The sequence below is a fragment of the Brassica oleracea genome, chromosome C6 (genome assembly GCF_000695525.1).
Source record: "Brassica oleracea var. oleracea cultivar TO1000 chromosome C6, BOL, whole genome shotgun sequence".
Classification (NCBI taxonomy): domain Eukaryota; kingdom Viridiplantae; phylum Streptophyta; class Magnoliopsida; order Brassicales; family Brassicaceae; genus Brassica; species Brassica oleracea.
In genome coordinates this window covers 36,195,432-36,220,631 of record NC_027753.1, presented here as the reverse complement: position 1 = coordinate 36,220,631, position 25,200 = coordinate 36,195,432, and the positions used below count along the sequence as shown (strand labels likewise).

Below are 25,200 nucleotides of genomic sequence, written 5' to 3'. Positions count from 1 at the left end.
TTTTTTATTATATGGTTAATGTGATTGTTTAATTTTTTTTAATAATATAAATTTAAACAAAAATGAAGAAGGATGCAAAAATTATTATCAAATCTTTATTATTCATAATCATTAATTGCCATATATATGTAAATCATATTAGGTAATTCTGTAGCTTTCATTTAAGGAAAAAATACACACTTTCTATATTTTAGGTTAATATAATGTTCTTTAGTGTTATATAATTATGGAATAATGTGACACCGTTAGATTAAACTATACTTTATATTAGATGCTCTAGAATTCTTTGAAATGGAATTTAGAAGGCATTTAGAGTGCCACCTAGGATTTGAGGTTTTTTTTAATTAATACAAAATTAAGGTTCTAATTTTTCAAATGCTTCTCAATTAATATATAGGGGATATCATTTTTGCAAGTTAAGGTTTAGTCTCCACACATATGGTTAGTTACATGAAACAAAAGTAAAATGGGATATTTATAAGAATCTTTCTTAAGCTTCTTCTCTTGGCTGTCAAATAGTGTCTTCTAATGGTTTCTTCACATGTGTGCATAGGGTCCAAACTACATGACAACACATCCTCTCCCTCGTATTCTCTACGTCAACTTAACCCAACTTGTGACAAAAATGCTATCCCCTCCTTGACTCATAACTCCAACCTACACCCAAGTAAACGGGCGTCTTATTACCGTGATTTACTCTCTTCTACTTACTTGAGGCACACGTTAACGTACAGGAAAAGAACTTAAGCTTGATGTCTCACTCTCTGTTCTTCTCAAAATCCACCGCCTTCTTCTCCTTTACACAACGCGTAATCTCCGCAGTCAGTAAATATCAATGTCTACATCAATCAATAAAGATCACCAGCGATCCAAATGATGCGTGACAGGCAGGCAAAGAAAAGAGCCATTTTGTTTGTATCTATCTAAAGAGTGGTCCTTTGTTTTCACACCCCCCCCTTCCCATCCAAAAGCTTATCTCCGTCTCTCCAATGTTCACCACACAGTTCCATCCACCAGCCTCAGCACCTCCTCTCTATATAAACACTCACAAGAGAAGAGAGGAAGAATAGAGCAACAAAAACTTAAAACCAACCAACCAAATCAAATCAAAAATGTTGCGCATTATCTTCCTCTTGTCTCTCCTCTTCGCTCTTTCCAATGCCTCGGTCCAAGACTTCTGCGTAGCCAACCTCAAACGCGCTGAGACCCCAGCTGGCTACCCTTGCATCCGTCCCATCCACGTCAAAGCCTCTGACTTCGTCTTCAGCTTAGGCACTCCCGGGAACACCACCAACATCATCAGCGCCGCGGTGACACCAGGCTTCGTCGCTCAGTTCCCGGCTCTGAACGGTCTAGGCATCTCCACAGCTAGGCTTGACCTAGCACCTAAAGGTGTGATCCCAATGCACACTCACCCTGGCGCCTCTGAGGTTCTCTTCGTCCTCGACGGCTCAATCACCGCTGGGTTCATCTCCTCTGCCAACTCTGTCTACGTGCAGACGCTTAAACCGGGACAGGTCATGGTGTTCCCCCAGGGCCTGCTTCATTTCCAGATCAATGCGGGTAAGAGCGCTGCTGTTGCGTTTGTCACTTTCAGCAGTGCGAGCCCTGGTCTCCAGATTCTTGACTTTGCGCTATTTGCTAATAGTCTTTCCACTGAGCTCGTCTCGGCTACTACTTTCCTTGATCCTAAAGTAATCAAGACGCTTAAGGGTGTTCTTGGTGGAACTGGCTAAGCAAAAAAAAAAGACATCCTTGACTGAAACAACAACGCCTTGTTTGTTTTTTCTTTTCTTGTCTTGTCTTGTCTGTTTTGTATTCCTTGTCATTCTTCAAAAACCTGTCAACATGGTTACATTGTAATGTGAGCTTTTCATTTTCATATCCTGAAGTTAGTCACACCGTTTATGTTTACTTGCTAAAACTAAGTATAAGCATTCACCTTAGAAGAAGAAGAAAAACAAAGATAAAGCTAACTTTTTAGGACAAGGCTCTCTCCAAATGGGGTTTGAGTGGTCCAATATACTTAAGTTCAGCTCGGTCCACTGCAACTATTCTACATGATAATGCATGACATTAAACACCATTCAAAAAAAAAGGAGACATGATGCGTACAATCCTCCTTTTAAGTCTAACTTAGATCTATCACTAGGGAATCAAAACAACACAATGATACTAAAATGTATCATCAAATTTGAGATTATTATTACCAAACAACATTTTATTGAAACGACTGGTTCCAGATTAGACTACTAGAGAGATTTGTCTGAAAGACTAAAGCTTTGAAGCAGCAAAACTAAAATTTTCATTTGGATCAAGAACCAAAACTTTACAGACAAAAGAGGACCAAAACTGAGATGACTTAACTCCAACAGCAAAGATCCGAAGAGAAGAAGATGATGATGCTTTAGTGTATTTGAATCAGTGTCTGTTATCGTTGCTGATCTTGAGGAGAAGCTGTCTTCTTTTGAGAAGCAAGAAAGCAGCAACAACTACTTGCAAAGCTGTAGCTGCACCGGCGAAGAAAAACCCCACCGTCTTCCCCGTGTTCAGCTTCCGAGGCTGTGGATGCTTTTGGTTCCTTCTCTGTCTCCATTTTTTTCTTTGGTGATGCTTCTCGTGAATCGGTTTGCTACTCCCGACCTTTACCGGAGGAGGCGGCGGCGGTTGAGTTAATGATTGGGGTGGTGGTGGAGGAGGAGAGATGGATGAATCTTGTGACTGTGAGTCAACTAAGATAGAAGCAGAGACGAGGAAGAGGAAGCAGACAAGAAACAGAGTCAAACTCTGTAATGGAGGTTCCATGGATAGAAACAGAGAGTCAGATTTGAGTTCTCAAAACTCAAGCTCGTCAACGAGTTCAAAGTCTCAGAATTGTTTAATCGTTGATGAAAAGGAATCAACTTGAGAAGCTGGGAGGAGAGAAAGCAAATCTGAAGAACGTTGACGTGAATCTGTTAATTTTGGAAGGTGACGAAGACGACGACTGATTGAAGTTTTATGATATTTTTTAAAAAGATCAGTGGGTCCAACCCATGTTTCATTTCGGGCCGTTTCGATCTTCGTTATCATTATTTTATCAATCAGGCCCATTTATTACATTGTGTATATATATTATTAAAAACTAATAATTGAATAACCTTTTAGAAACAACATTTATTTCACCTCAGTAATTACAAACCATTGAATTAATAACTATTATAATCAACCACAAAAAATGTTAATTAACCACAAATAATTTATTTTGTTAGATTTTTCTCTAACCAAAACGTACCAAACTTACGATTATTCTCGAAACTAATTATTCTCTAACCAAATTTTACAATGAAACTAAACAAATTTATTATATATGCATGTATATTAATATTTAATTATATATACAAATTATAAACTATAAATATTTTTATTAAAACATATAAAGTTTTCAAATATATGTTAAATAGTGTAATAATTAATATAATTCACACATATATTTGAATTATAAGAATACAACAAATAAAATTCAATTTAATATTTTCTCTAAAATAAACATAGAATTGGAATTTATTTGGCAGATAAAAAAACATAGAGACATCTGTCTATCTTATTAAAAAATACTTTTGGAAATTTATATTTATTAATATACATAAACATAATAATTAGTGTTTTAACTTATAAATAAATACATCAAAAATGGTTATTATAGTTTAAAAATTATTAATTAACATATATGTTATTTAAAATATTATTTTGTTTGGTTTTGTATTCAACCGCAATATGATAAATAAAAAAATTACACACAATTAAAAATCTTTGATTTATCACAAATTTTATATATTACAAATCATACGGATACTCATATGAATGTACATTTGTACAAACCATTACATTTTTGTGCAGTGAAAATTTTATGTCTATTTTATTAAAACATAAACTGTGCGGACTAACGGATAAAGCTCTAGTTTTATGTTATGGTTTACTAGACCAAGGTAATATGACAACTAGTTGCATCAGATGCTTTATAGGTTTTGGAATCGGAATACTCTCCATACTTGTCACCGTAAATTTATGTTTTAGACATTTCCACCACTGTGACAAAACAAAAGAAAGAAAGACATTTCCATCAAAAGCACTGTGCTGAAGTTTCAAATATGTACCAATTGTTGAACAATACTCATGGCATATAATTCTATCATATAAACAAATCAGGTGTAGTCTGAAGCCCATGGGCTGCTTTTCTTGAAACTGGATCGGTGTAAAATTTTGGATACAAAATGATACATTGGCAAACAAAATATTTATTGTTAGAGATCTTCTTATTTACTTTTTTTATGCAAGCTCTACTATATTGTTGGTTAATTTTTCTCTTTTCAATCCACCATTACAATCTCTGGCTTAGTTTCCATGACTATGATCGATGACAAGAAATTCAATCCATTCGTGTTGAATCAAGGATCAATTGGTGTGGAACTTATCTTAACCGCTTTACTTTGGAAACAAGTACCATGTAAACCACTATGGTGTGTCATCATAATGGGTATGGAAGTGATGCAACCACAAAGTTATTTAAAGTTTTCAAGATTACAATTCAAAATATTTATGGGTGATTTTTCATTGGAGATGAAATTTTCTTGTTGTATGGCGATGTTGTTAGAATCGTTGAAATTGGCAGTTCCAGTTTCTATTTATTTTGAGAAAATCAATAGATTGATTTTTTTATCAAAGATCCTATTTGAAATCTGGTCAATGTTATAAAACAAAGAAATTTTTGAGAAATAATTTGGAATATCTTGAGAATGAAGATAACCAACTGCAAATGGTGTTGCATAAGAAGAAGCAAGATGAATCAGAAGAAAGGTTCTTCAGATTTTAATCTTTGTGCTGTAATGTTTTCTAATTTGATATTTGCAATTAATTGTATTTCTCTTATCTATACTATTATTTGCAAAGTAATTTTTTGCATTGGAATTCTCACGTTTACAATGTCATATTTTTTTTAAAAAAAAGAAGACAATTCTTATATATTGGGTAAATTCATATATATATATATTATATAATTAAAATGAATTTTATAATAATAATATCATATTTTTTTAAAGAAGATAATTCTTATATATTTGTTGTTATCTTGAAATAATATTTTCTATTAAGATATACAACCATTTATAATCAAATATTTTTAAGAAGATTATTTCCGCTTGTACAAGCAAAATACCTAGTTTTCTATAATTTTATTGTAATTTTACATTTTATTTAAATAAAATAAAAAAACAAAGCAGGTGTAATTTGAAGCCCATGGGCTGTTTTTTTATGAAACTGGGTCGGTGTAAAAGTCGAATTCTCAAATATAAAACATTGGCAAATAAAATATTTATTATTTTCTTAAGATTCCCCTAATTTACATTTATTTTTGTGCACGCTGAATAAAAACTGTATAAATAAAAACCCTACGCCTCTCCTCCCATCGTCTTCCTTCCGAGTCTCACAAAGTTCCTTCATATAAATCTTCGTTTCCATAAAAAGTCTTATAAAACTATATTTCACTTTAAAAGAATATCGAATTCGAAGAAACTCACCCTTAGCCTTAGGGTTTCCAATCTCTCATCTCCTTCCTCTCTAAATCCGATCACAATCATCGCCAAAGATCCTTACTTTTTGGTAAATCCCCCTCACTCAAAGATTCGATCTTTAGCTTCGGTGAACCGGAGCTAAGCTTCCTTCGGATTCTAATTTTCAAGGCATTGTTGATTTATATAACACATAAAGGAACAGACTTTTCGAATCTGCGAGGGTTAACAATGGATGACCTCGAAAACGCGATACTAATCTGCTTCGAATCTGGTCCCGTCGAAGCCTCGTTAAAGCCCCAAGCCGCTGCTTACTGCCAGCAAGCCAAAGAGGCGCCGGACATATGCAGGATTTGCATTCAGAAGCTCTGGTTCTGCGGCCTCGTCCAGGTCCAGTTCTGGTGCTTGCAGACTCTTCAGGACGTGTTGAGGGTTAGCTACGGGTCCATGACGTTGGAGGAGAGGAGCTTTGTTAGGAGCTCGGTGTTCTCGATGGCGTGTTTGGAAGGTGTTGATAATAATGAGAACGTTGTGAGGGTTGTGGAAGGGCCTGTGTTTGTTAAGAACAAGCTCGCTCAGGTTTTGGTTACTTTGATCTACTTTGAGTATCCTTTGGTTTGGTCCTCTGTGTTTGTTGATTTCATGGGGCATTTGAGTAAAGGGGGTGTTGTGATTGATATGTTTTGTCGGGTTTTGAATGGGTTGGATGATGAGTTGATTAGCTTGGATTACCCTCGGTCGCCGGAGGAGATAGCGGTCGCTGCGAGGGTGAAGGATGCGATGAGGCAGCAGTGTGTGCCTCAGATTGCTAGAGCTTGGTATGACATTGTCTCCCTGTACAGGAACTCTGATCCTGAGCTCTCTGCTACTGTGTTGGATTGTATGAGGAGATTTGTATCTTGGATTGATATTAATTTGGTTGCTAATGATGCGTTTGTTCCGCTTCTGTTTGAGTTGATTTTGTCTGAGGGGTTGGCTGATCAAGTCCGCGGTGCAGCAGCTGGGTGTGTCTTGGCTATGGTTGCTAAGCGGATGGAGCCGCACTCGAAGCTGCCTCTGTTGAAGACTCTTCAGATAAGTCGTGTTTTTGGTTTAGTGTCTGAGGATGCTGACTCAGAGCTTGTGGCGAAGGTATCCGCTTTGGTGACTGGCTATGCTGTTGAGGTTCTTGAATGCCATAAGCGGTTGAACTCAGAGGAGACCAAGGCGGTCTCCATGGATCTGCTGAACGAAGTTCTTCCATCGGTTTTCTACGTCATGCGGAACTGTGAGGTGGATTCTACTTTCAGCATCGTCCAGTTTCTCATGGGCTACGTCTCAACTCTCAAAGGCCTCCCTGCACTGAAGGAGAAACAGCTCCTCCACATTACTCAGATTCTCGAAGTGATCAGAATCCAGATCTGCTACGATCCTATGTACCGCAATAACCTCGATGCTCTGGACAAGATTGGGTTGGAAGAGGAGGATAGAATGTCCGAGTTCAGAAAAGATCTCTTTGTCTTGCTACGTACAGTGGGACGCGTTGCTCCTGAAGTTACACAGCATTTCATCCGAAACGCTTTGGCAAATGCGGTTGAATCCTCTTCTGAGAGAAACGTCGAAGAAGTAGAAGCTGCGCTCTCGCTTTTGTATTCGCTGGGAGAGTCAATGACGGAGGAGGCCATGAAATCAGGGTCTGGATGTTTGAGTGTATTGATTCCGATGCTCTTGACCACAAAGTTCCCTGGTCATTCTCATAGACTAGTTGCGCTTGTCTACTTGGAAAACATAACTAGGTACATGAAGTTTATCCAAGAAAATTCACAGTACATTCCCAACGTTCTTGGTGCTTTCCTTGACGAAAGGGGTTTGCATCACCAGAACGTCCACGTGAGCCGTAGAGCTTACTACTTGTTCATGAGAGTGGTGAAATTGTTGAAATCAAAGCTTGTTCCGTTCATTGATAGGATCCTGCAGGTATGGAATTGATTGATTTTCTTCTGTCTGTAACTCTTGTTTATTTGTTTGATTAAAGTTTTGTCTAACCAATATATATCTTATGGGAATAATCAGAACCTTCAAGATACATTGTCCCAGTTGACGACCATGAACTTTGCATCAAGACAACTTTCAGGAACTGAAGATGGCAGTCACATTTTTGAGGCCATTGGCTTAATCATAGGGTTAGAGGATGTCCCAGCTGAAAAGCAGTCAGATTATCTTTCTTTACTGCTTACTCCTCTCTGTCAACAGGTTTTTTTGGTTCCTACTATTCTCTTATTTGCATTAGGCTTTGTTTATGGGCAAATTTATTCTGATTCTCTCAATGTGATTGTACCAGATTGAGAAAGGACTCATGGAGGCAAAAGTTGCAAGGGGCGAGGACTTTCCTGTAAAAATTGCTAATATCCAGTTTGCCATTGTGGCAATTAATGCTCTCAGCAAGGTTTGTACTCCTTTATTATTAGTTTGTCCAGAAAAGACCTTTTTATATAGTTACTAATTTTGCTCTCTTCTGGACCTGTCATCTCTTCTTTAAATTCAGGGCTTTAGTGAACGTCTTGTTACTGTGAGCCGTCCTCGAATTGGTCTCATGTTTAAGCAGGTTTGTTTGAAAGATGTTTTTTTCTTCTCTTTCTTATCAATCATGCAGTGACATTCTCGTATAGTTTACTGCCCTAATTGAAATCTGCTTCCTTAACCTTCTCTGTAATGTAGACGCTTGATGTGCTTCTAAGGATTTTGGTTGAGTTTCCAAAGGTTGAGCCTTTGCGGAGTAAGGTATGAGTGTAGCTGTGTACGGTAATAAGTAGACATATTTCTATTGAAATATTGGCTAACAATTTGGCGATTAACTTGTTCCTCTTCTCTTCAGGTCATATCACTCATACACCGTATGGTTGAAACCCTTGGACCCTCTGTGTTGCCTTATCTTCCCAAGGCTTTAGAACAGCTTCTTGCTGACAGTGAGGTATACCAAAATTTACAAACTCACCTTAGACTGTTCAGTTACCTTTTGCTTTTGAATCTTCAAAATAACAGTTAGTTAGAAACTCCTATTGTTCGCTTGCTTCTCTGCGGTTAACTTCTTTCAACAAATAAAATCTTATTTAATGGTGTAGCAGCCAAAGGAAATGGTTGGTTTCCTGGTACTACTCAATCAGCTCATCTGCAAGTTCAGCGGCTCTCTCCGTGGTATACTGGAAGAAGTCTATCCTGTGGTTGCCTATAGGATTTTCAGAGTAATTCCAATAGATGGATTAACCCCACGCACTGGAGCTGTCACTGATGAGGTATTTGTTTGTTGTTATGTCTTTATAACATCAGTGGGAAACTACATCCTCTTTTATCCACAGTCATAGATCGTTTCTCTGTGTAGGAAATGAGGGAACTGATCGAGCTTCAGAGGACGCTCTTCACATTTCTTCATGTGATGGCCACACATGATCTCTCTTCTGTATTCCTTGCCCCTAAAAGTATGACGTATATAAAACCGATGACTCTGCTGCTTTTGAACACTTCTTGTACTCACAAGGATATTACTGTACGAAAGGTTTGTAACACTTGCCCCTTTGGTTACATTCTCACACACTTTTTGGTTCACTTACTTATCTCACTCTTCCTCTATTGGTTGCAGGCATGCGTGCAGATATTTATTAGACTTATTGAAGATTGGTGTCCCAAGTCATACACCGTGGAGAAGGTCCGCCTTGCTAAACCTTCTTGTTCACTTTCTTCTCTTTATGGAAGAACCACAAATGCCACAATAATTAAAAATTATTTGCTCTCAGGTCCCAGGTTTTCAGGATTTCATGATCAAAAATTTTGCAACAAACTGCTGCTTGTTCAGTGTACTCAATACATCATTTGATTTCAATGACGCGAATACTGTAAGCACTAAGAAACTTTGAGCTCTCTTTTCTTTTTTCAGACGTTTTATCTACCAGTTGGAGAATTGTTTCCGCAACTGACTCAGTTTCTGCCTTGTGAACACAGCAGGGCTTGTTAAATGAAATCATCACGGTTCAGAAAGTGATGTATGAAAGATTTGGTAATGCGTTTCTCATGCATCTTATGTCTGGAGCTTTTCCATCTGCAAATTGTCCACAAGATATGGCGGAACAGTATTGCCAAAAGTTGCAGGTTCGTTAAGGCATTCAATACAATTAAAGAAAAACCTCTCCCTTGTTCTGTGCTTGAACTTAGTTTCTCCTTGCCTTGTTTGGTTATACAGGGTAATGATATTGGGGGGCTCAAGTCATACTACCAGTCCCTTATAAAAAATCTCAGGCTTCAACAAAACGGGAATCATGTTTTCAGATAGCATTCGAAATAAAGGTCTCTAAGGTCAATTCTTCTGCGAGCTCTACCACTGTGAACTCTAAAAAGGTTTGACAACAAAGCTCTCTTAATTATCTACATTAAAGGATTGAAGCAATGTCTTTGGTATATTATCTATATTGACGTTTAGTCTCTCTGCAGGTTTCTCCAGATGTAAATATTTGTTGTCAATGTGTTACTTGAGAGGCAACAAGGTTGGTTCTCACCATCCACCAGATTAATCTTGTCTCGTTCTGCTGATACTAAATTTCTTTTTGTATTGCTTCGTGCAGTTGTACCTTTACGAAAGAAACGTGTTATTGATTCTCTCTCCCGAAGTAGTTTACTCAGTACCACCAATGCAGTGCAAGTTCTTCCAGTGCAACACTCCAGATGTTTAATTTGTTTTTTTTTTTCTTTTAGCCTTTTTGTCATGGGATTGTATCTATGAAGCCTCCTCTTTTTGCCATATCTCCAAATTTTGGTTATGTCGTTACTCATGAATTTGTGCTTTCGGTGTTACGTGCTTCTTCTTGTCCATAAAAATACTTGGAAAGAAAAAAAGAAACATAAAGTTTTGGCTGATTCTTTATTTTAGTTCTTTGAAACTAGATATCGACTCATATAACCGTGCGGTTGTTTGTTTCAATTTATTTTTATATAAACATTTTGTTTACAATTCTAAATTGGTATATATTATAATATATATAAGGGGACAAATCTCCAAAATAGCACATTTCTAAGTTGATATCACTAAAATAGCACTCCAAAACTAAAATGACCAAAATAGCACTCTTCTAAGTTTATCCTTTGAAAATTTTAATTTTTTTATTTTTCAAAATTTGAAATCTTATCTCCAAAACCTCATTTCTCAACTCTAAACCATAAACCCTAAACCCTAAACCCTAGACCCTAAACCCTAAATCCTAAACCCCACCCTTTAACTTTAAACCCTAAGTTTGTGACTTTTGATAAAACATTAAGTGCTATTTTTGTGACTTTTGACCTTGAGTGCTAGTTTGGGAACAAAAACTTGATTTAGTGCTATTTTTGTCTTTTTCTCTATATAAGGTGTGTATCACTTTTTAAAACATAATAATTTTACCATATATATTTTTTTATTGAATATGTTTCAAATTTTCACATGTATTTATATTTTTTATTATGTTTTTTGGATTGTTATTTCATTATTTAACTCGTAATTATATATAAAGATTGGTAAATATTGTTTTATTTATCGTGATCGAAAGATATTGTAATATTTCACAAATTTAAAAAGTTTTAAAATTTAATTTTTAGCTTCATATATTATCGAGTATATTTAAGGTTGTTCAAACATAATAATATTAGAGGATACTTGTTCTCCATCAAATAGATTGTTTCAAATTTCACATGTGTTTGTTTGTTCTTATATTTTTTTTTGTTTGTTGAATTAGTATTTCATTATTGAATAAAAAATAGAAATATAATTTGGAAAATAATAAAATATTATTATCTCCAAATATAATCAAACATTTCACAAAATAAGAAACTTAACAAAAACTAAATTTAAAGCTTCATGTATAAAATTTATAAAGAATTTAATTAAACATTTAATTATATTTTTTAAAATGAATTATATAATTTTAAAAATTAAGATTGTGAAGAGTTAAATAGTATACATATGGGTCAAGTATTCTTTAAAATATAAATATAATGGGTCAAATATTCTTTAAATTCAATTATTGAAAGTCCAATATTAATGTTTTTAGCCTAAAATGATCAGGTAACAAAATTTTCTCCGGGAAAAAACATGTACTTTGCCTAACAAATTTCTTCGGTGATCGGGATCATCGCCAACCTTATGTCTTCTCTTTAATACTCTTATTTTTAGAAATGGCCGAAGGCAAATTTAGGTGACGTCATAGATGGTTAAATATTTAGGGTATTGTAGAGAGTATGTTCTGTGAAATCACAATATATATAGTGGATATTTATGATTCGGTTGTTATTGTTAATATATTGTGGATATTGATATATTTTTTATGGACGCAATAAATATAGGATATTCTGTATTAGTTGTTATGTAAAAATATAAAAGATTTCGTGATTAGTTAAGGGCAATAGTAATTACTGAAATCTAACTAATAGGTTTGATATGTATCCTTAGAATATTCTAAGTTGCAATCCTGAAGCAATTTTTTTTTTGAAAAAATCGTTTGGATATTTTGTTTGTTGTTGCTGCTGGTTTCCAAAATGGAATAGTGGTCGACATTTTAGTGGTTATCGAAAACGGAATTTTAGGAATATTGATGTCATTTAGTTAGGTATAATAACAACCTTGATTAGAGATTAAATGTAACATGATTTTCTAGGTACATGTTCATTAGATCCATTTTAACAAAAAAATCACACATGAATCAAGGTTGCGACTTCTGTTTTAATATATAAGATTATTATTAGCTTTGATTATGTGCAACAAGGTTGGTTCTTCACAAAACCTTTACTTCTGAACTCTAATGTTGATTAGGTATATATGTCGATCTACTAATCGTAAATGTATTACCCTGTGCTGTCATTCCCACCCGTTATCAATGGTGCACATTCAGCAATCACCATGCAGACAAAGAATGTCTTCATTGGATGTACATCAACCGTTTCGAGGAAGATCAATATTGTTTTGAATACAATGGTACGTGGTAAACAGATCAAAGCTGATGTGTTAAACTGATCAGTCAATGTATACCAGGTGACAACTTTTTCAGAATATTGCGAGAATTTGAGATTGATCCTGTTGAATTTAAATATGACAATGAAGACGCATCTATCCGGATTTGACGGTTTACGATTTGGAAGTTCATTCTCATATACTCATTCGTTCTAACATACAGGACGTTTAAAATAATTTTTGATGAATTAATATTTAAAATGTTTTCATATTTTTTGTAAACATTAATTCAATTAAAATTGTGTGACCAATTCTATTTTATATTCTATTTTGCAATTTGGTTGAATAGTTTTTAATTAATTTTTTTGATACTTTTTAAATAAAACGTAATTTTCTTAATATGTATTTTTTACCAAAAACATTTTATATTTTAAAACAGATTTGAGTATTATAGATTCAACTGGAGTCTCTCTTAACTCATAATCTATATTCGTTTTGAAAATAGCAAGCTCGTGTATACCCTAAATTCTAAAATCCTGTAGTCCAAACCTAAATTTTATGTTCTATAAACCATAAGTTTACAACTCCACAAAACGCTAACACAAAAAAATTAAAATGTATATTTTAAATTTTTAAATGTAGTCTATTTTTGAAAATTTTAGACTACTTATCTATTTATCATTTTACTATAAAGTCCAAATAGTTTGATTCATAGCTGCCGTGTTGAAAAGGTCTACGAGACGTACAAATTTATTTTGGCACTCGTATGAGTGTAAACGTATATGCACAGACGTGATAAGTCTTACACAGTTAAACTCTAAATCGTCAATCCTACAAAACCTAAACAAATTAGTCTTTTATTTTATTTTTTAATAGTCCATCTTTCTCTAAAAATATTAAGATTACTTTTCTAATTATCCTCTTTAGAAATAAAACTTTAAATACTTTTGTTTTAAGATACCGTCGAAAAGTTCTGTGAAGCTTTGAACATTATCTTGGCACTTCTGTTTCGGCATTTGCATATGTGTGTGTATGGACAGACGTAATATGCTGGAGTATAAACAAATATTTGTTGTGGCGTCGTGAATTCAAATAAAAAAGGGGCTTTACGAGTTTAATTTCTTTGCGGTTAGAGAGTGTTTATATATTTAAAACAAGAACACGTGATTATTATCTTTGCTCTAAATAAAATATCCTAAAATGGCCCAAGGTCAAGAGCAACCTCTAACTAATGCCATTGCGCAGCTGCCACAAACTAAAACCTCATTTTTATAATAGTGTATGCTCCTTTTTTCAAAATATACTCAAAGTTGCCAACAATTGTCTTATATTGAAACACCTGAAATCATGATTACGTATATCTCATTTTCGTTTCTTATATCTAGTATAAACATGTTTTTTCTCCATTTGGTCTTTCATGTGGTAAAAAAGGAGAATAAAAGTCAAAAGTTTGTAATATTCAAATTCACTGTTAATTTCTAAATGTTTCACATCTTTTATACAAATCCTCTTCTTGTTTTTTTTTTACTTTCTGTTCTTACTTGCCGGTCTTAATTATTTAAGTAGATGCATTGATCTCATTCACATAATTTATTCTTATAAAAATCTAAATGTAATAATTAAGTCTAGCACCATTTGAATTTCCAGGTCAAATTAGTTAAACCAACCAAGTTAGTTGTTTGGCTTAATTTCAATAATACTTTGAAATCATATTTACCATCTGCATAAAACAAAATATATATATCTTTGATTATCTTGTATATATATCTAGTGTTTCAAGCAAAAAAATGTTATATCTAACACAGTTTTACGTTTGCTACTTCTCTAGAAGCAATCATGTCTATCTGACTGGTAATACGATATAATGATGATACAATTTTGTGGATAGAAATATACGTCACATGGTGACGACAAAAAGATTAATATATACGTCACGTGGTAAATGTGTCTCTAGATGTTAGTACAGTTCACATCTTTTCCCCCCTTGCAAAGGCAGTTCACATCTTTGTTTACGCCAACCTTTTAGTCTTTGATCAGTAAAAAAAACATGTAAGATGTATCAGTTTCTCATTAAATTATTAACTTTTATTTATTTTCCATGAAAACACACGTATAATAAAAAGGCTACGTAGCTTGTATATAAAATAAATTGTTCAGGCTTTTCTTCAAAAGATTTGGCAATGAAGTTGTTGCCCTGTCGCTCTCGGAATATTTTAAAATGTTGAAAAATAAATGAATGATAATGAGAAGAATTGACCTTAACGAAAAGCAAATCTCCGTCTGCTTTGTATTACTATTTATTAGAAAAGAAAATGGTGCATCATCTCATACAAGCCACCACGTAGTAACATAACCAACTTTGTATTTGGTTCAAAAAAATAAATTACAAAACAAAGTTTTTTGTTGTTGAGAATATTACAAAACAAAGTTCGTGCGCATGCAACCATATTTTATATGACTATGACACGACAGGAGAAGATTTAGTGGAACTCTACATTTGTATTTCATTTTTATTAACAATATCACTTGAATTTTTTTTGAGGTTTCTATGAACTTCGTCATAAGATAGGCAGTGAAATTTATTTATAAAGAAATTGTACTAGTCTATATTATTAAAAGAAAAATACCCATTAAAAAATACCCTTAAATTTTCTAACTTATTTACACTTCCTTGCCACTGAGAATTAAATTAAACTACATATTTCAATGTTTGTCTTTTTCAGTTAAATTAATGAGTTTTCCTTAATCAAATTTAAACTTAATGTCATTAAATGAACCTACCTATTTTAATGCTTGTTTTTTCCAGTTAAATTAATAAGTTTTCCTTAATGAAATTTAAACTTAATGTCATTAAATGAACCTACCTATTTTAATGCTTGTTTTTTCCAGTTAAATTAATAAGTTTTCCTTAATGAAATTTAAACTTAATGTCATTAAATGAACCTACCTATTTTAATGCTTGTTTTTTCCAGTTAAATTAATAAGTTTTCCTTAATGAAATTTAAACTTAATGTCATTAAATGAACCTACCTATTTTAATGCTTGTTTTTTCCAGTTAAATTAATAAGTTTTCCTTAATGAAATTTAAACTTAATGTCATTAAATGAACCTACCTATTTTAATGCTTGTTTTTTCCAGTTAAATTAATAAGTTTTCCTTAATGAAATTTAAACTTAATGTCATTAAATGAACCTAAACAACCAATTGATCTATTACTTCAGTAATTGATTTGATTGCAGAAGGTGAAACAATATATTTAAAATTTATAAGAATATAAAGATATAGAGATTCCAACCAATTGCCTATATTTGCGTATGATTTCCGCATAATAAGCTTCAAATTGAACATTGAAAAAGATAGAGAGATTTTTTTTAATCTTTTACCGACACAAACTAACGAATAGTTAAATGTAATTTTTTTTTGTTACACTTCCCGAAAAAAACGGTTACATCATGGGCTTTCATAATATGGTCTTTTAACATATTAATGTTATGGACATTTAATAATTATCTTGACGAAAAACAAAGACTATAAATAATTTATTATTAATAAAATTATGAAATTATTTACAATTTGATGACTAATTCATCACCTTTTTTTATATGTTAAATTTTTCATAGAAGTTTAAAAATCATTTTATTTTTAATAAACATGTATAACTAATTTATAATCTTTTATGTCATACTAAGTCATGATATAATATTTCTTCATATTTTACATTAATAACCATTGTTTTTATATATCGTCTACAATTCTCTAATTACGTCTATTTGTTCAATTTTTTATATGATATCGAATATTCATCGTAAATAGATGGTTTAAGATACCAAAAAAATTATTTACTTGGTGAATATAATACATCAAATATTACAAATACATTATTTAGTTAAATAAATAACCAAAAAAGAAAAATTCAAAACCGGTTCAGGGTGTAGTTCTTTTTATTACTCGCAATATTAGTACGCAGAATACAATTGGCCGACTTTAATATAGTATTTAAACAAATTGTATTTGATTTTTAACAGCTCAGCCTAACGGAGAAAACAGAGGATGATACCATTGTTCAAGTCAATGGTGTGGGCAAAGCCAGTGCCAAAGCCAAAGGTATTGGATTAAACATTCCAAATTTCCAACTCCACAGAGGAAAAAAAAGACACAAAACAGTCCAACTTATTATTATTTTTGAGAGAACTAACAAAGTTTATCTAGCAGAAGCAACATTTCTTCTAGATGAAAGTGAATATATGATACATATATAACCATTTTATTAACAACTTACAAGTGTATGATAGTAGCTAATAAACATTAAAAAGAATGAGATGGCTTGAGATAGTCAAAGAAATTTTCTAATAACTCCAAAACCGTCTCTGAAAATGTCTCTTGCACATCTAAGCTAATCTGTTATCATAAATTAATGCCAAACTGTATCCTATAACCAACCAAAACATTGAATTGGAATGAAAAAATAACAATAGAAACATAAAATTTGTTTTGGTAGCTTAGGAAATTATACTTCATAAATAGAGCTTTAGAAAATTAAAGTTTGAAACTGAGAATATAAAGGAATAAAAAACAGAGGGATCTAAGAAAAATCTTACTCATTTTGCATATTTTATTTACAATAGATTATACTAAGTGGTTGATACCTTCTTGAATGTCTTTTTAAGACTATAGACTTACTTTTTTGTTAGTCTTCACCAATATCTCACCACTATTTTCAAAGAAGTTTCACCATCTCCTATATATATTCATAAAAAGAAAGAAACCCATTAACAATTTAGAGAGACACAATCTTCTGAAAGAAACACAAAAAAAAGATAAAACAAATTCTTTCAGATGAAAGCAATGAGATTTTCTTGGAAGAGCATATGTCTTCCGATAAGCTGCATGAACGATACAAATCTCAAGAAGACTACAACAAACCCATCTAAGGAAAAAATTCTTCTGCTCACCAGACAAACCTCTGTCCCAAGCAGAGTATACCTGTCTGATTTCAGCAACTCAACCATCTCACTCAACGACTTCTCAAACTCTTTCCTCACAGACATTCACATATTCACCTTAGAAGAGCTCAAAACCATCACACAAGGCTTCTCAAAGCATAACTACCTCGGTGAAGGAGGATTCGGAGAAGTCTACAAAGGGTTTGTTGATGATAGCCTCAAGACTGGTTTGAAAGCTCAGCCTGTTGCTGTCAAGGCCTTGAAACAAGACGGTGGACAAGGCCATAGAGAGTGGCTGGTAATAATATTGTTGAATTAGTCAAAGCTCATATGAGAATGGGAGCATATAAACTTTTTTTTAAACGTTTCTTTGACACTATGCAGGCTGAAGTTATAATACTTGGTCAGTTGAAGCATCCACATCTTGTGAACTTGATCGGATACTGCTGTGAGGATGATCACAGGCTACTAGTTTATGAATACATGGAACGAGGCAATCTTGAAGACCACCTGTTTCAAAGTAAGTCAAGTTAAATCATACAAAACAATGATTGTTATTTAGAGATGCAGGTTACTAACAATATGAGTAATGTTTGGTGTTAATGCAGAGTATGGTGGAGCCTTGCCTTGGTTAACAAGAGTAAAGATTCTGCTTGGTGCTGCGAAGGGACTTGACTTCCTTCACAAAGGAAAGAAACCTGTTATTTACAGAGATTTCAAGCCTTCCAACATCCTCTTGAGCTCGGTACCTTCCTATTTTTTGCATTTCAATATACATATTTTAATATCAGATAACTAACTTATATATTATTCATATGTGAAACTCTCAGGATTACAACTCTAAGCTTTCAGATTTTGGCTTAGCCACAGATGGATCAGAGGCAGAGGACTCAAACTTCACCAAAAGTGTAATGGGCACAGAAGGCTATGCCGCTCCGGAATACATCTCAACAGGTTAAAGAACATAAAAATAAGACCATTTGTCATAAATCACAAGCATTACATTCTTAGCTTACATGTTTCTTGGTGTGTTTCAGGTAACTTGACAACTATGAGCGATGTGTTCAGTTTCGGTGTGGTGCTTCTAGAGATGCTAACAGCTAGAAAGGCAGTGGAGAAGTACCGGTCATCACAGAGAGGGAGGAACCTAGTGGAATGGGCTAGACCTATGCTAAAAGATCCCAACAAGCTTGAACGAATCATAGACCCTAGCCTGGAAGGGAGATACTCGCTAGAAGGCATCAGGAAAGCAGCTGCTCTGGCTTACCAGTGCCTGAGCCACAACCCTAAGTCACGACCCACTATGGCCACCGTGGTCAAGACCCTGGGGCCCATTCTAGACCTCAAAGACATTCAAAACGGGCCGTTTGTGTATATTGTCCCAGTAGCAGGTGCAACTGAAGTTCATGACATCACATCTAAGAATGATGTCAAAGTCACAAAGGAGGAAACAGAGAAAGAAGCAAAAGTCTGTCCAAGACACCGAGCAGGTCGGAGGAGGAGACGTAAACACAGGGCGATGAAGTCTCGCGCTGTCTATTCAGACACTACTCTGTACAAGAGTCTAGGAACTAGTTTATACACCCAAGCAGAGTAATTAAACACCAAAAAAAAACAATATTTATTTAATTTTTATACAGGTATAGAAACTATAGTATATATATACAGGAGAAATACAAAAATAAGGTTGTGTTAGATAATTAGAGTTCAGTGAAAATATAGAGAAATGTTGTGATAGAAACGTAGCTTAAAAAGTGAGCTACATAGATATTTTCAGCAGTCAGTTTTTTTGATTTTTGTAAATTAGAGATGTGTAAGTCTGAATTGTATGCAATGTTCAAAAGGGACAGTACTACTTTGGATTTTTATTTTCACCCACAAAGACTCAAACATCATAATCCTAAAATTGACTGTAGGTTCACCAACTACGCAAACATGTTCCAGTTTCAGACAAAACAGTTATCATATATATGAAGACAGATTAGATTACGTAATACATACCTTGGTCATGAAGAAAGAATTCTTAATCCCACACCAAACCCCACTCAAAGACGTGTAGAAAACCAATTCTCTGTGGTTGCTTTCGTCTCCTCTAATTTTTTTCTCATTGGTCCCTAAATGACCAAGAAGCAGCCATTTGGTGGATTGGTCTATTTTCTAAGGGGAGACTTCAATAAATTACAGGTTATATGTCACTAACAGAAAACTGAAGCAATACAATGAATTGTAATGTATCATTGACTATTACATATCTAGTAAAACATTACATATCTAGTACTAACATTGGCTATTTGGCTTACATCATCAGTTTTATTTCAACTTTTTTATCATCAACTGAAACATAAAACCTCCATATATAAAATAAAAACTCCCAAGAAATTTTAAATGGAGACAAGTTCCGTATAGCTTCTACGTTCAGTAGCTAGACAATGATGTTGAATCTACTCAACATATTGGGTTTGATTGATCCCCCACTAACATTACACCTAGGATTCTTTACAAGTAGCTCATGGTAGTAACACTAGAAGACGCATAAGGTTGAGTAGCTCTATAATAAAGTAAGAAGACTTCCAAATACTAAATCTACTTCTTTCTTTTCCTCCTAGGCTTCTTTTTAACTAATATAGCATCCTCATCAGTTAGATCTCGTAGCCAGTCCGCATGATACTTCTCATCGTACGGAACAACCTCCCCATCAACGAACGGCTCTCCTGCAAAAGAAATAATGCATGATTAATAAACAAGAGTGCTGCAGATACTAAAATATAACTTGAGCAGCAAACCAAACCTCCATATCCACTGTCACCATCAACTACATATGAATCTGGCAGAACCCATCTAACATCAGGCAGAGCTGCAACCAAACACATAAACCACAGTTTTACAGCATTTTTCCAACAAAACTAAAACATAAAAAAAAAAAATGAGATTTTTGAAGGATCTGTTTTCAATACATCTAATCTTGTAAGTCAAAGGTTCATGAACCCTGCAGCCAAATGCGTAATAGTACTTTGTGGAAACAGAGTAAATCGATCTCTTAGCTTCTTCTTCGCTGCACACAACAAAGCAACCACGATCATACACCACAAAGCTTCGATCTTTTTTTTTATCAAAAGGAGTTACCTCCCAAGAGCCATGGATAGGGTTTTGACAAAGCCTTGGACGATGTCGTTTCGAGGTGGGTATCCTTTGGGAGGCTTCATGAGCACCAGCCAGTGCTTGTAGTCGCAGCCTTCGACTAAACTCGGGACTTTGATTAACTCAGAGACACGAGTCGGGTTCGAGTTAGCGGAACAAGAACTTCCGGAGAACGGAAGTAACGGAGTAAGTCGAAACCGGACGGCTGCCGTTAAGTTTAACGGCCTTCTGATGATGCTCGCCATTGATATGCGGCCGAGCGTAAAACGATGGAACCTCGATAACGTGTGAGACCCTCCACTTCGGACAGAGTGTTGCTTTCGTTCTGCGTTGGTTTTGTCGTAAACCGGCTTATGGTTTGGTTTTGGTTCAGTTTTTCCGGTTTGTAGCAGATGAAACCAAATGGCGATCCTGTTTTGTTTGTAGTTCTGTTTGGTTTTGATTTGGTTTATTGTTATTTATTCTTTTGGTATAAGTTTGTTGCTACCAAAGCGAACCTGGTCCAGGTGGTTCTGGTTATGACCTTTCCACATGGGGTCCAGTGTTCGAAAGCTTTGGTACCTCATCTCTCTCATTCCTCGGACCTTTCAACTCATCTCTTTGATTCTTATCAATAAGCAAGGTAATAATAATTACCTTTTTTTTTACCAATGTTGATTCAATCCACGCTGACAAAAACTGTTTAGAATCTTTTGGATCTCCGGCAAAGGTGAAACAACCGTAAAACCTCTATAAATGTTGAGTTGGACGAGTAGGTCCAATGGTAAATTTAATAAGTGTTAGTAGTCTTCTGTTCAGATTCAATCCACAGCTGACAAAAACTAAATTAATATTTGGTAAATTAATAATCTTTATAAATTAATAAATTTTACTGATTCCAATTTAGATCGGTTCAAATTTGATATAAATCAATAAAATAATAATATTTTTTAGGAAAAATCTATGTAAATATATAGTCTCATTAAAATTATAAATTAATAATTTATATGTATACATATTTTACATAAGTAAAAACCTATTATTATATTATTATTTTTATATTAAGAATGAAATTATTTTTATATTTTCTTAACGGTTAATATATTTTGATGAGATTTAGTAATATTATATCTAAAACCACATTTAATTTCTATGAAATATATATTATATACACCAAATAATATAATTTATGTCAAAATTTTAAAAATAACAATTAATGTCTATACAATAAAATCAAATATTTCTCTTATCTTAGAATAAATATATCTTAAAATAATAAATCTAAATAAAGAATCTTTTGTAAATTAATAGCTCTATAAATTAATAAAATTTCAAATTCCAACATTATTAATTTATAGAGATTCTACTGTATTTCATTTTAATTAAATTTGACTCATAAGATTCGAGTCAAATAAACACTCATTCAGCCGAAATTTATATTTATATAAGTTAATCTAACTAAAAGTGAAATTTATAAAACTTGTGAAATCAATTATCGACTTTAACCAACTTTGTAGCGAATTAAAATAAAATTAATGTAAATTTTTATTATATTTCAAGTTTGTAGATGCGTGATATTAGGTTCGGACACTTGGGCTTTGTTTGTCTCTGTTATCTATGGGCCAGCCAGCCCTCTGAAGACATTTTCAATCTCTGTGTTTTGTTTTCCCTGATGGGCAGCATAGAGTGATAAACTGATAATTGTATACTAGATTATACATTTTACTTTCATATTATCTTTTCTTGCCAGAAAATATGAAAGATTGGATATTTTCTGCATATTTATATAAATTTCATTTTATGGAAATTTAGAGTAAATAACATAGACGGGAAAATAAAGAGAGCAAATGACATAGAATAATGGGACGATAGACGCATGACTCCACTCTCTTACGAAATGATTAGTTGAACTAATCATAAAAGTCCAAGTATACAAAGCCAAGCCTTAATCATACTCTATGTACAAGACTCATAAAGGCATCCCTAAATGTAAAAGTCACATCTCCACAAACTCAAGACATACATCGGTTTGTTAGATCATGTTACAAATTTTTTACATGAATTAATCTCTCATAGCGCACTTTTCTTTCGTTTATATTCCTGCATGTAGCCATAACTCATAAGTTATGCTAATGTAAATACTGTCTTTTGCACTTCTCTACACCAGCTCGTGTAGCATCTCTCCTTATGATGGATGAATCTCTTCTTCTTTTACTTAGCATATCACTTCATACATGTTTCAAAAGTCAAATCAAGAACACATACCGGAGTAATATTTTATATAAATTAACAATTGATGATATGTGAAAACAAAACATGCCTTAGGTTCCAAAAGCAACCGAGCTAGAAAATCCAACTTACAACGAGTCACAGTAAAGCAAACAGCACATTCTAAGACAACATTAGCTAGTAAAACAACAATTGATTATTTTTTTTCAAAAACAACAAATTGTAGTAACTTCTAACCAAGAAATATAGAAAACAAAACTTCAAGTTCATTTTTCTTTTGCCAAAAGCTATTGTTAGCTTGAGACATTCAGTACACACAAACAGAAACTTGTGTTGTGTACGCCTTATATGCATTTCTCACATGTGATTCTCTTCAATCAAACCCTTCCATCTTCTAGTTTATATTCCCTTTAATTTTTCCCTCTTTTTATTTAAATATATTCTCAGAAGATATATAGCAAGTTGAAGGGAAAATATACTTGTAGGTAATACAAATTTCGAATCAAGGTAGATAGCCAATACGTTATAGTGTCTACACGCCACAATTATGCTCAAATTATAGGATTCTTATTTTCAATTTTATCATAATAGAATAGATTCCAACTGAGGATACGTATTGTGAGTTATTGGAAATTGGACAACCACAAATTTATTACACCAAAAAAAATCATCTAATTTATTTATAAACAAGACATAGCTCAAAAGGATTTGTCTATGTATATTACCGAATCATACGTCGCATTATTGTCGTTATGATGAAAATAACTAAAGCTTTCAAAGAAAGAAAAAGGCGTGTTGTCTTAAGGCTTAAAGAAGTAACCTTGTGGCATTTCTATTCTGTGATAGAGAATCATCACAAAGATAAGAGAATGGCCCTACTACTTACTACCTTCGAGAGTTTTTGTTCATACATGTCTTTTCAATATGATAAATGAGTATCATCAAGTTTTAATCGAATAGCATCAACATTATTTTGTTCCTGTTTAACTAAGATCACAATGACACAAGTCCGAACCTTCAAAGTTATTAGCATTTAGCCCAAAAAATTCCACAGGTGCACAAATCCGGCAAAAACAAATTCATACAGAGACCAATCTTGGTTACTGATGAAAAATTCAAATCTGAAAACCGGATCTTTTCCAGGTGGTGATCCCTAAACCAAACGGTTATCAACCGGTTAAAACTTTTTTTTTTAACTTTTCTTTGAGTCTAGCAGCTATCGGACCTAGACAAAACATTTGAAACACAATAACCATCTTTGTCATTAGAAGGAATACTAGGCATTGATCTGAGCATCCTTGGAGAATCCAAACTTCTTCTCAAGATCTGCGTCATAGCAGAGATCAAACGTCCGGTCGGATTAGGAGGTGGGCTTGAGGATTTGAACTTATAACACATGTTCATGTGTCTTGCCATGGCTTCCTCTGTAGTTAGCAAACGTTTTGTTCTTATAACCTCGTACTTCACAGCTTCAGAACAGAGACCACATATCCATTTACCCATGTAATGTTCTCTGATCATCTCTATGTAAGATTGTGTGCACTCCTCGGTTAATCCGCAGCAGTCACATGTCACCTGCTCTGGCTCCTCATAGGAGATTTGTGTTATTGACGCTGGAGACGGCTGGTGAGAGGCGATCATGACCTCTGGTGTTGAAAGTAGCATGGTGGGATCGCTTAAGAGACTTGTGGTCATATAGACAGAGGGAGAGGAAGAGAGAGAGGGAGGGAGGGAGAGGGAATATGCAGGCGAAGGAGAGGCAATGATGGTGTTTTAAAGGTAGAAGAAGAAGAATATAAGCCACGTCAGATTATTTGATTTTCTGACAGCTTAATCCTCGCCGTCTATCTGGAGTTAAGCCAGCTGGCATTGAAACCGACTCTCTCTAAACATATTCACACGAATAAAATAACATTAATTAAATGTGTTATTTACTTCAGCCGTTTCGGTGTGGTTTTAGTTTGACTAACTTAGCCAATCAGAAGCTGTCACGTGGGATATGACGCTGTTTCCAACTAATGTTATTGCTCAACTATGCAGGAAAGCTACATATAGTACTATATAGTTAGTCACGGCATTAGTTTTGCTAGTATTAAAATGATTTGTATTTTCAAGTTTTGAGTTTAATTTTGATCGAATCACGAGTTGTTTTTGTGGGTCAGTTTGCAGTTTTGAAAGTGTTTGTGAATGGGGTATAAATCATATACGACCAAGTCAAATCAGTAATTGCTAATTAGTTGCGTTTTAATCGTGATTTAACTATTACTAGATTCTGATTTCCCCCTCCTTTAAAGGACGGGTATATTTTTTGTTTCAATTTTTCTCTATTATTTCAAAAAATTTAGTTTTAGATACAACCGAAAAACTATAACCATAATTTAAAATAAGTTTATGGCTACAAAGTTTTGTACAAAAATCC

The 25,200-nt window shown here is 33.8% G+C and overlaps 6 protein-coding genes across 9 annotated transcripts; 3 read left to right on the top strand and 3 right to left on the bottom strand.

The window, feature by feature from the left end:
* The first annotated feature begins 1,035 nt into the window (after positions 1–1,035).
* LOC106300625 (germin-like protein 1) lies at positions 1,036–1,914 on the top strand. Its single transcript, XM_013736807.1, has one exon. The coding sequence runs from the start codon at positions 1,113–1,115 to the stop codon at positions 1,734–1,736; it is 624 nt and encodes a 207-aa protein (XP_013592261.1). The 5' UTR covers positions 1,036–1,112; the 3' UTR covers positions 1,737–1,914.
* LOC106300626 lies at positions 1,798–3,169 on the bottom strand. Its single transcript, XM_013736808.1, has one exon. It carries the CDS (start codon positions 2,803–2,805, stop codon positions 2,422–2,424), a length of 384 nt encoding a protein of 127 aa, XP_013592262.1. The 5' UTR covers positions 2,806–3,169; the 3' UTR covers positions 1,798–2,421.
* Positions 3,170–5,409: 2,240 nt separating this feature from the next.
* LOC106300493 (exportin-T) lies at positions 5,410–10,430 on the top strand. 4 transcript variants are annotated; one of them, XM_013736647.1, is made up of 14 exons: positions 5,410–7,502; positions 7,599–7,778; positions 7,867–7,971; positions 8,071–8,130; positions 8,244–8,306; positions 8,401–8,496; positions 8,648–8,818; positions 8,905–9,078; positions 9,163–9,228; positions 9,317–9,415; positions 9,525–9,668; positions 9,760–9,914; positions 10,008–10,060; positions 10,139–10,430. In XM_013736647.1, exons 1-12 carry the CDS (start codon positions 5,778–5,780, stop codon positions 9,847–9,849), a joined length of 2,973 nt encoding a protein of 990 aa, XP_013592101.1. In that variant the 5' UTR covers positions 5,410–5,777; the 3' UTR covers positions 9,850–9,914; positions 10,008–10,060; positions 10,139–10,430. The 4 variants fall into 4 exon arrangements, with proteins under 4 accessions (XP_013592101.1, XP_013592100.1, XP_013592098.1 ...); XM_013736646.1 differs by having other exon boundaries at positions 5,411–7,502; positions 8,651–8,818; positions 9,522–9,668; XM_013736644.1 differs by having other exon boundaries at positions 5,411–7,502; positions 9,522–9,668.
* A 6,822-nt stretch (positions 10,431–17,252) lies between these two features.
* On the top strand, positions 17,253–19,551 carry LOC106297071 (putative receptor-like protein kinase At1g72540). Its single transcript, XM_013733354.1, has 5 exons — positions 17,253–17,733; positions 17,820–17,955; positions 18,044–18,180; positions 18,266–18,389; positions 18,473–19,551. The coding sequence occupies exons 1-5, from the start codon at positions 17,329–17,331 to the stop codon at positions 19,030–19,032; spliced, it is 1,362 nt and encodes a 453-aa protein (XP_013588808.1). The 5' UTR covers positions 17,253–17,328; the 3' UTR covers positions 19,033–19,551.
* A 216-nt stretch (positions 19,552–19,767) lies between these two features.
* Positions 19,768–20,880, bottom strand: LOC106297072 (multiple organellar RNA editing factor 7, mitochondrial). The gene is made up of 4 exons (XM_013733355.1): positions 20,559–20,880; positions 20,390–20,487; positions 20,224–20,289; positions 19,768–20,146 (listed from the first exon to the last, which is right to left on the bottom strand). Exons 1-4 carry the CDS (start codon positions 20,816–20,818, stop codon positions 20,019–20,021), a joined length of 552 nt encoding a protein of 183 aa, XP_013588809.1. The 5' UTR covers positions 20,819–20,880; the 3' UTR covers positions 19,768–20,018.
* A 2,907-nt stretch (positions 20,881–23,787) lies between these two features.
* LOC106298550 lies at positions 23,788–24,530 on the bottom strand. Its single transcript, XM_013734690.1, has one exon. The coding sequence runs from the start codon at positions 24,474–24,476 to the stop codon at positions 23,991–23,993; it is 486 nt and encodes a 161-aa protein (XP_013590144.1). The 5' UTR covers positions 24,477–24,530; the 3' UTR covers positions 23,788–23,990.
* Between the last annotated feature and the right edge of the window lie 670 nt (positions 24,531–25,200).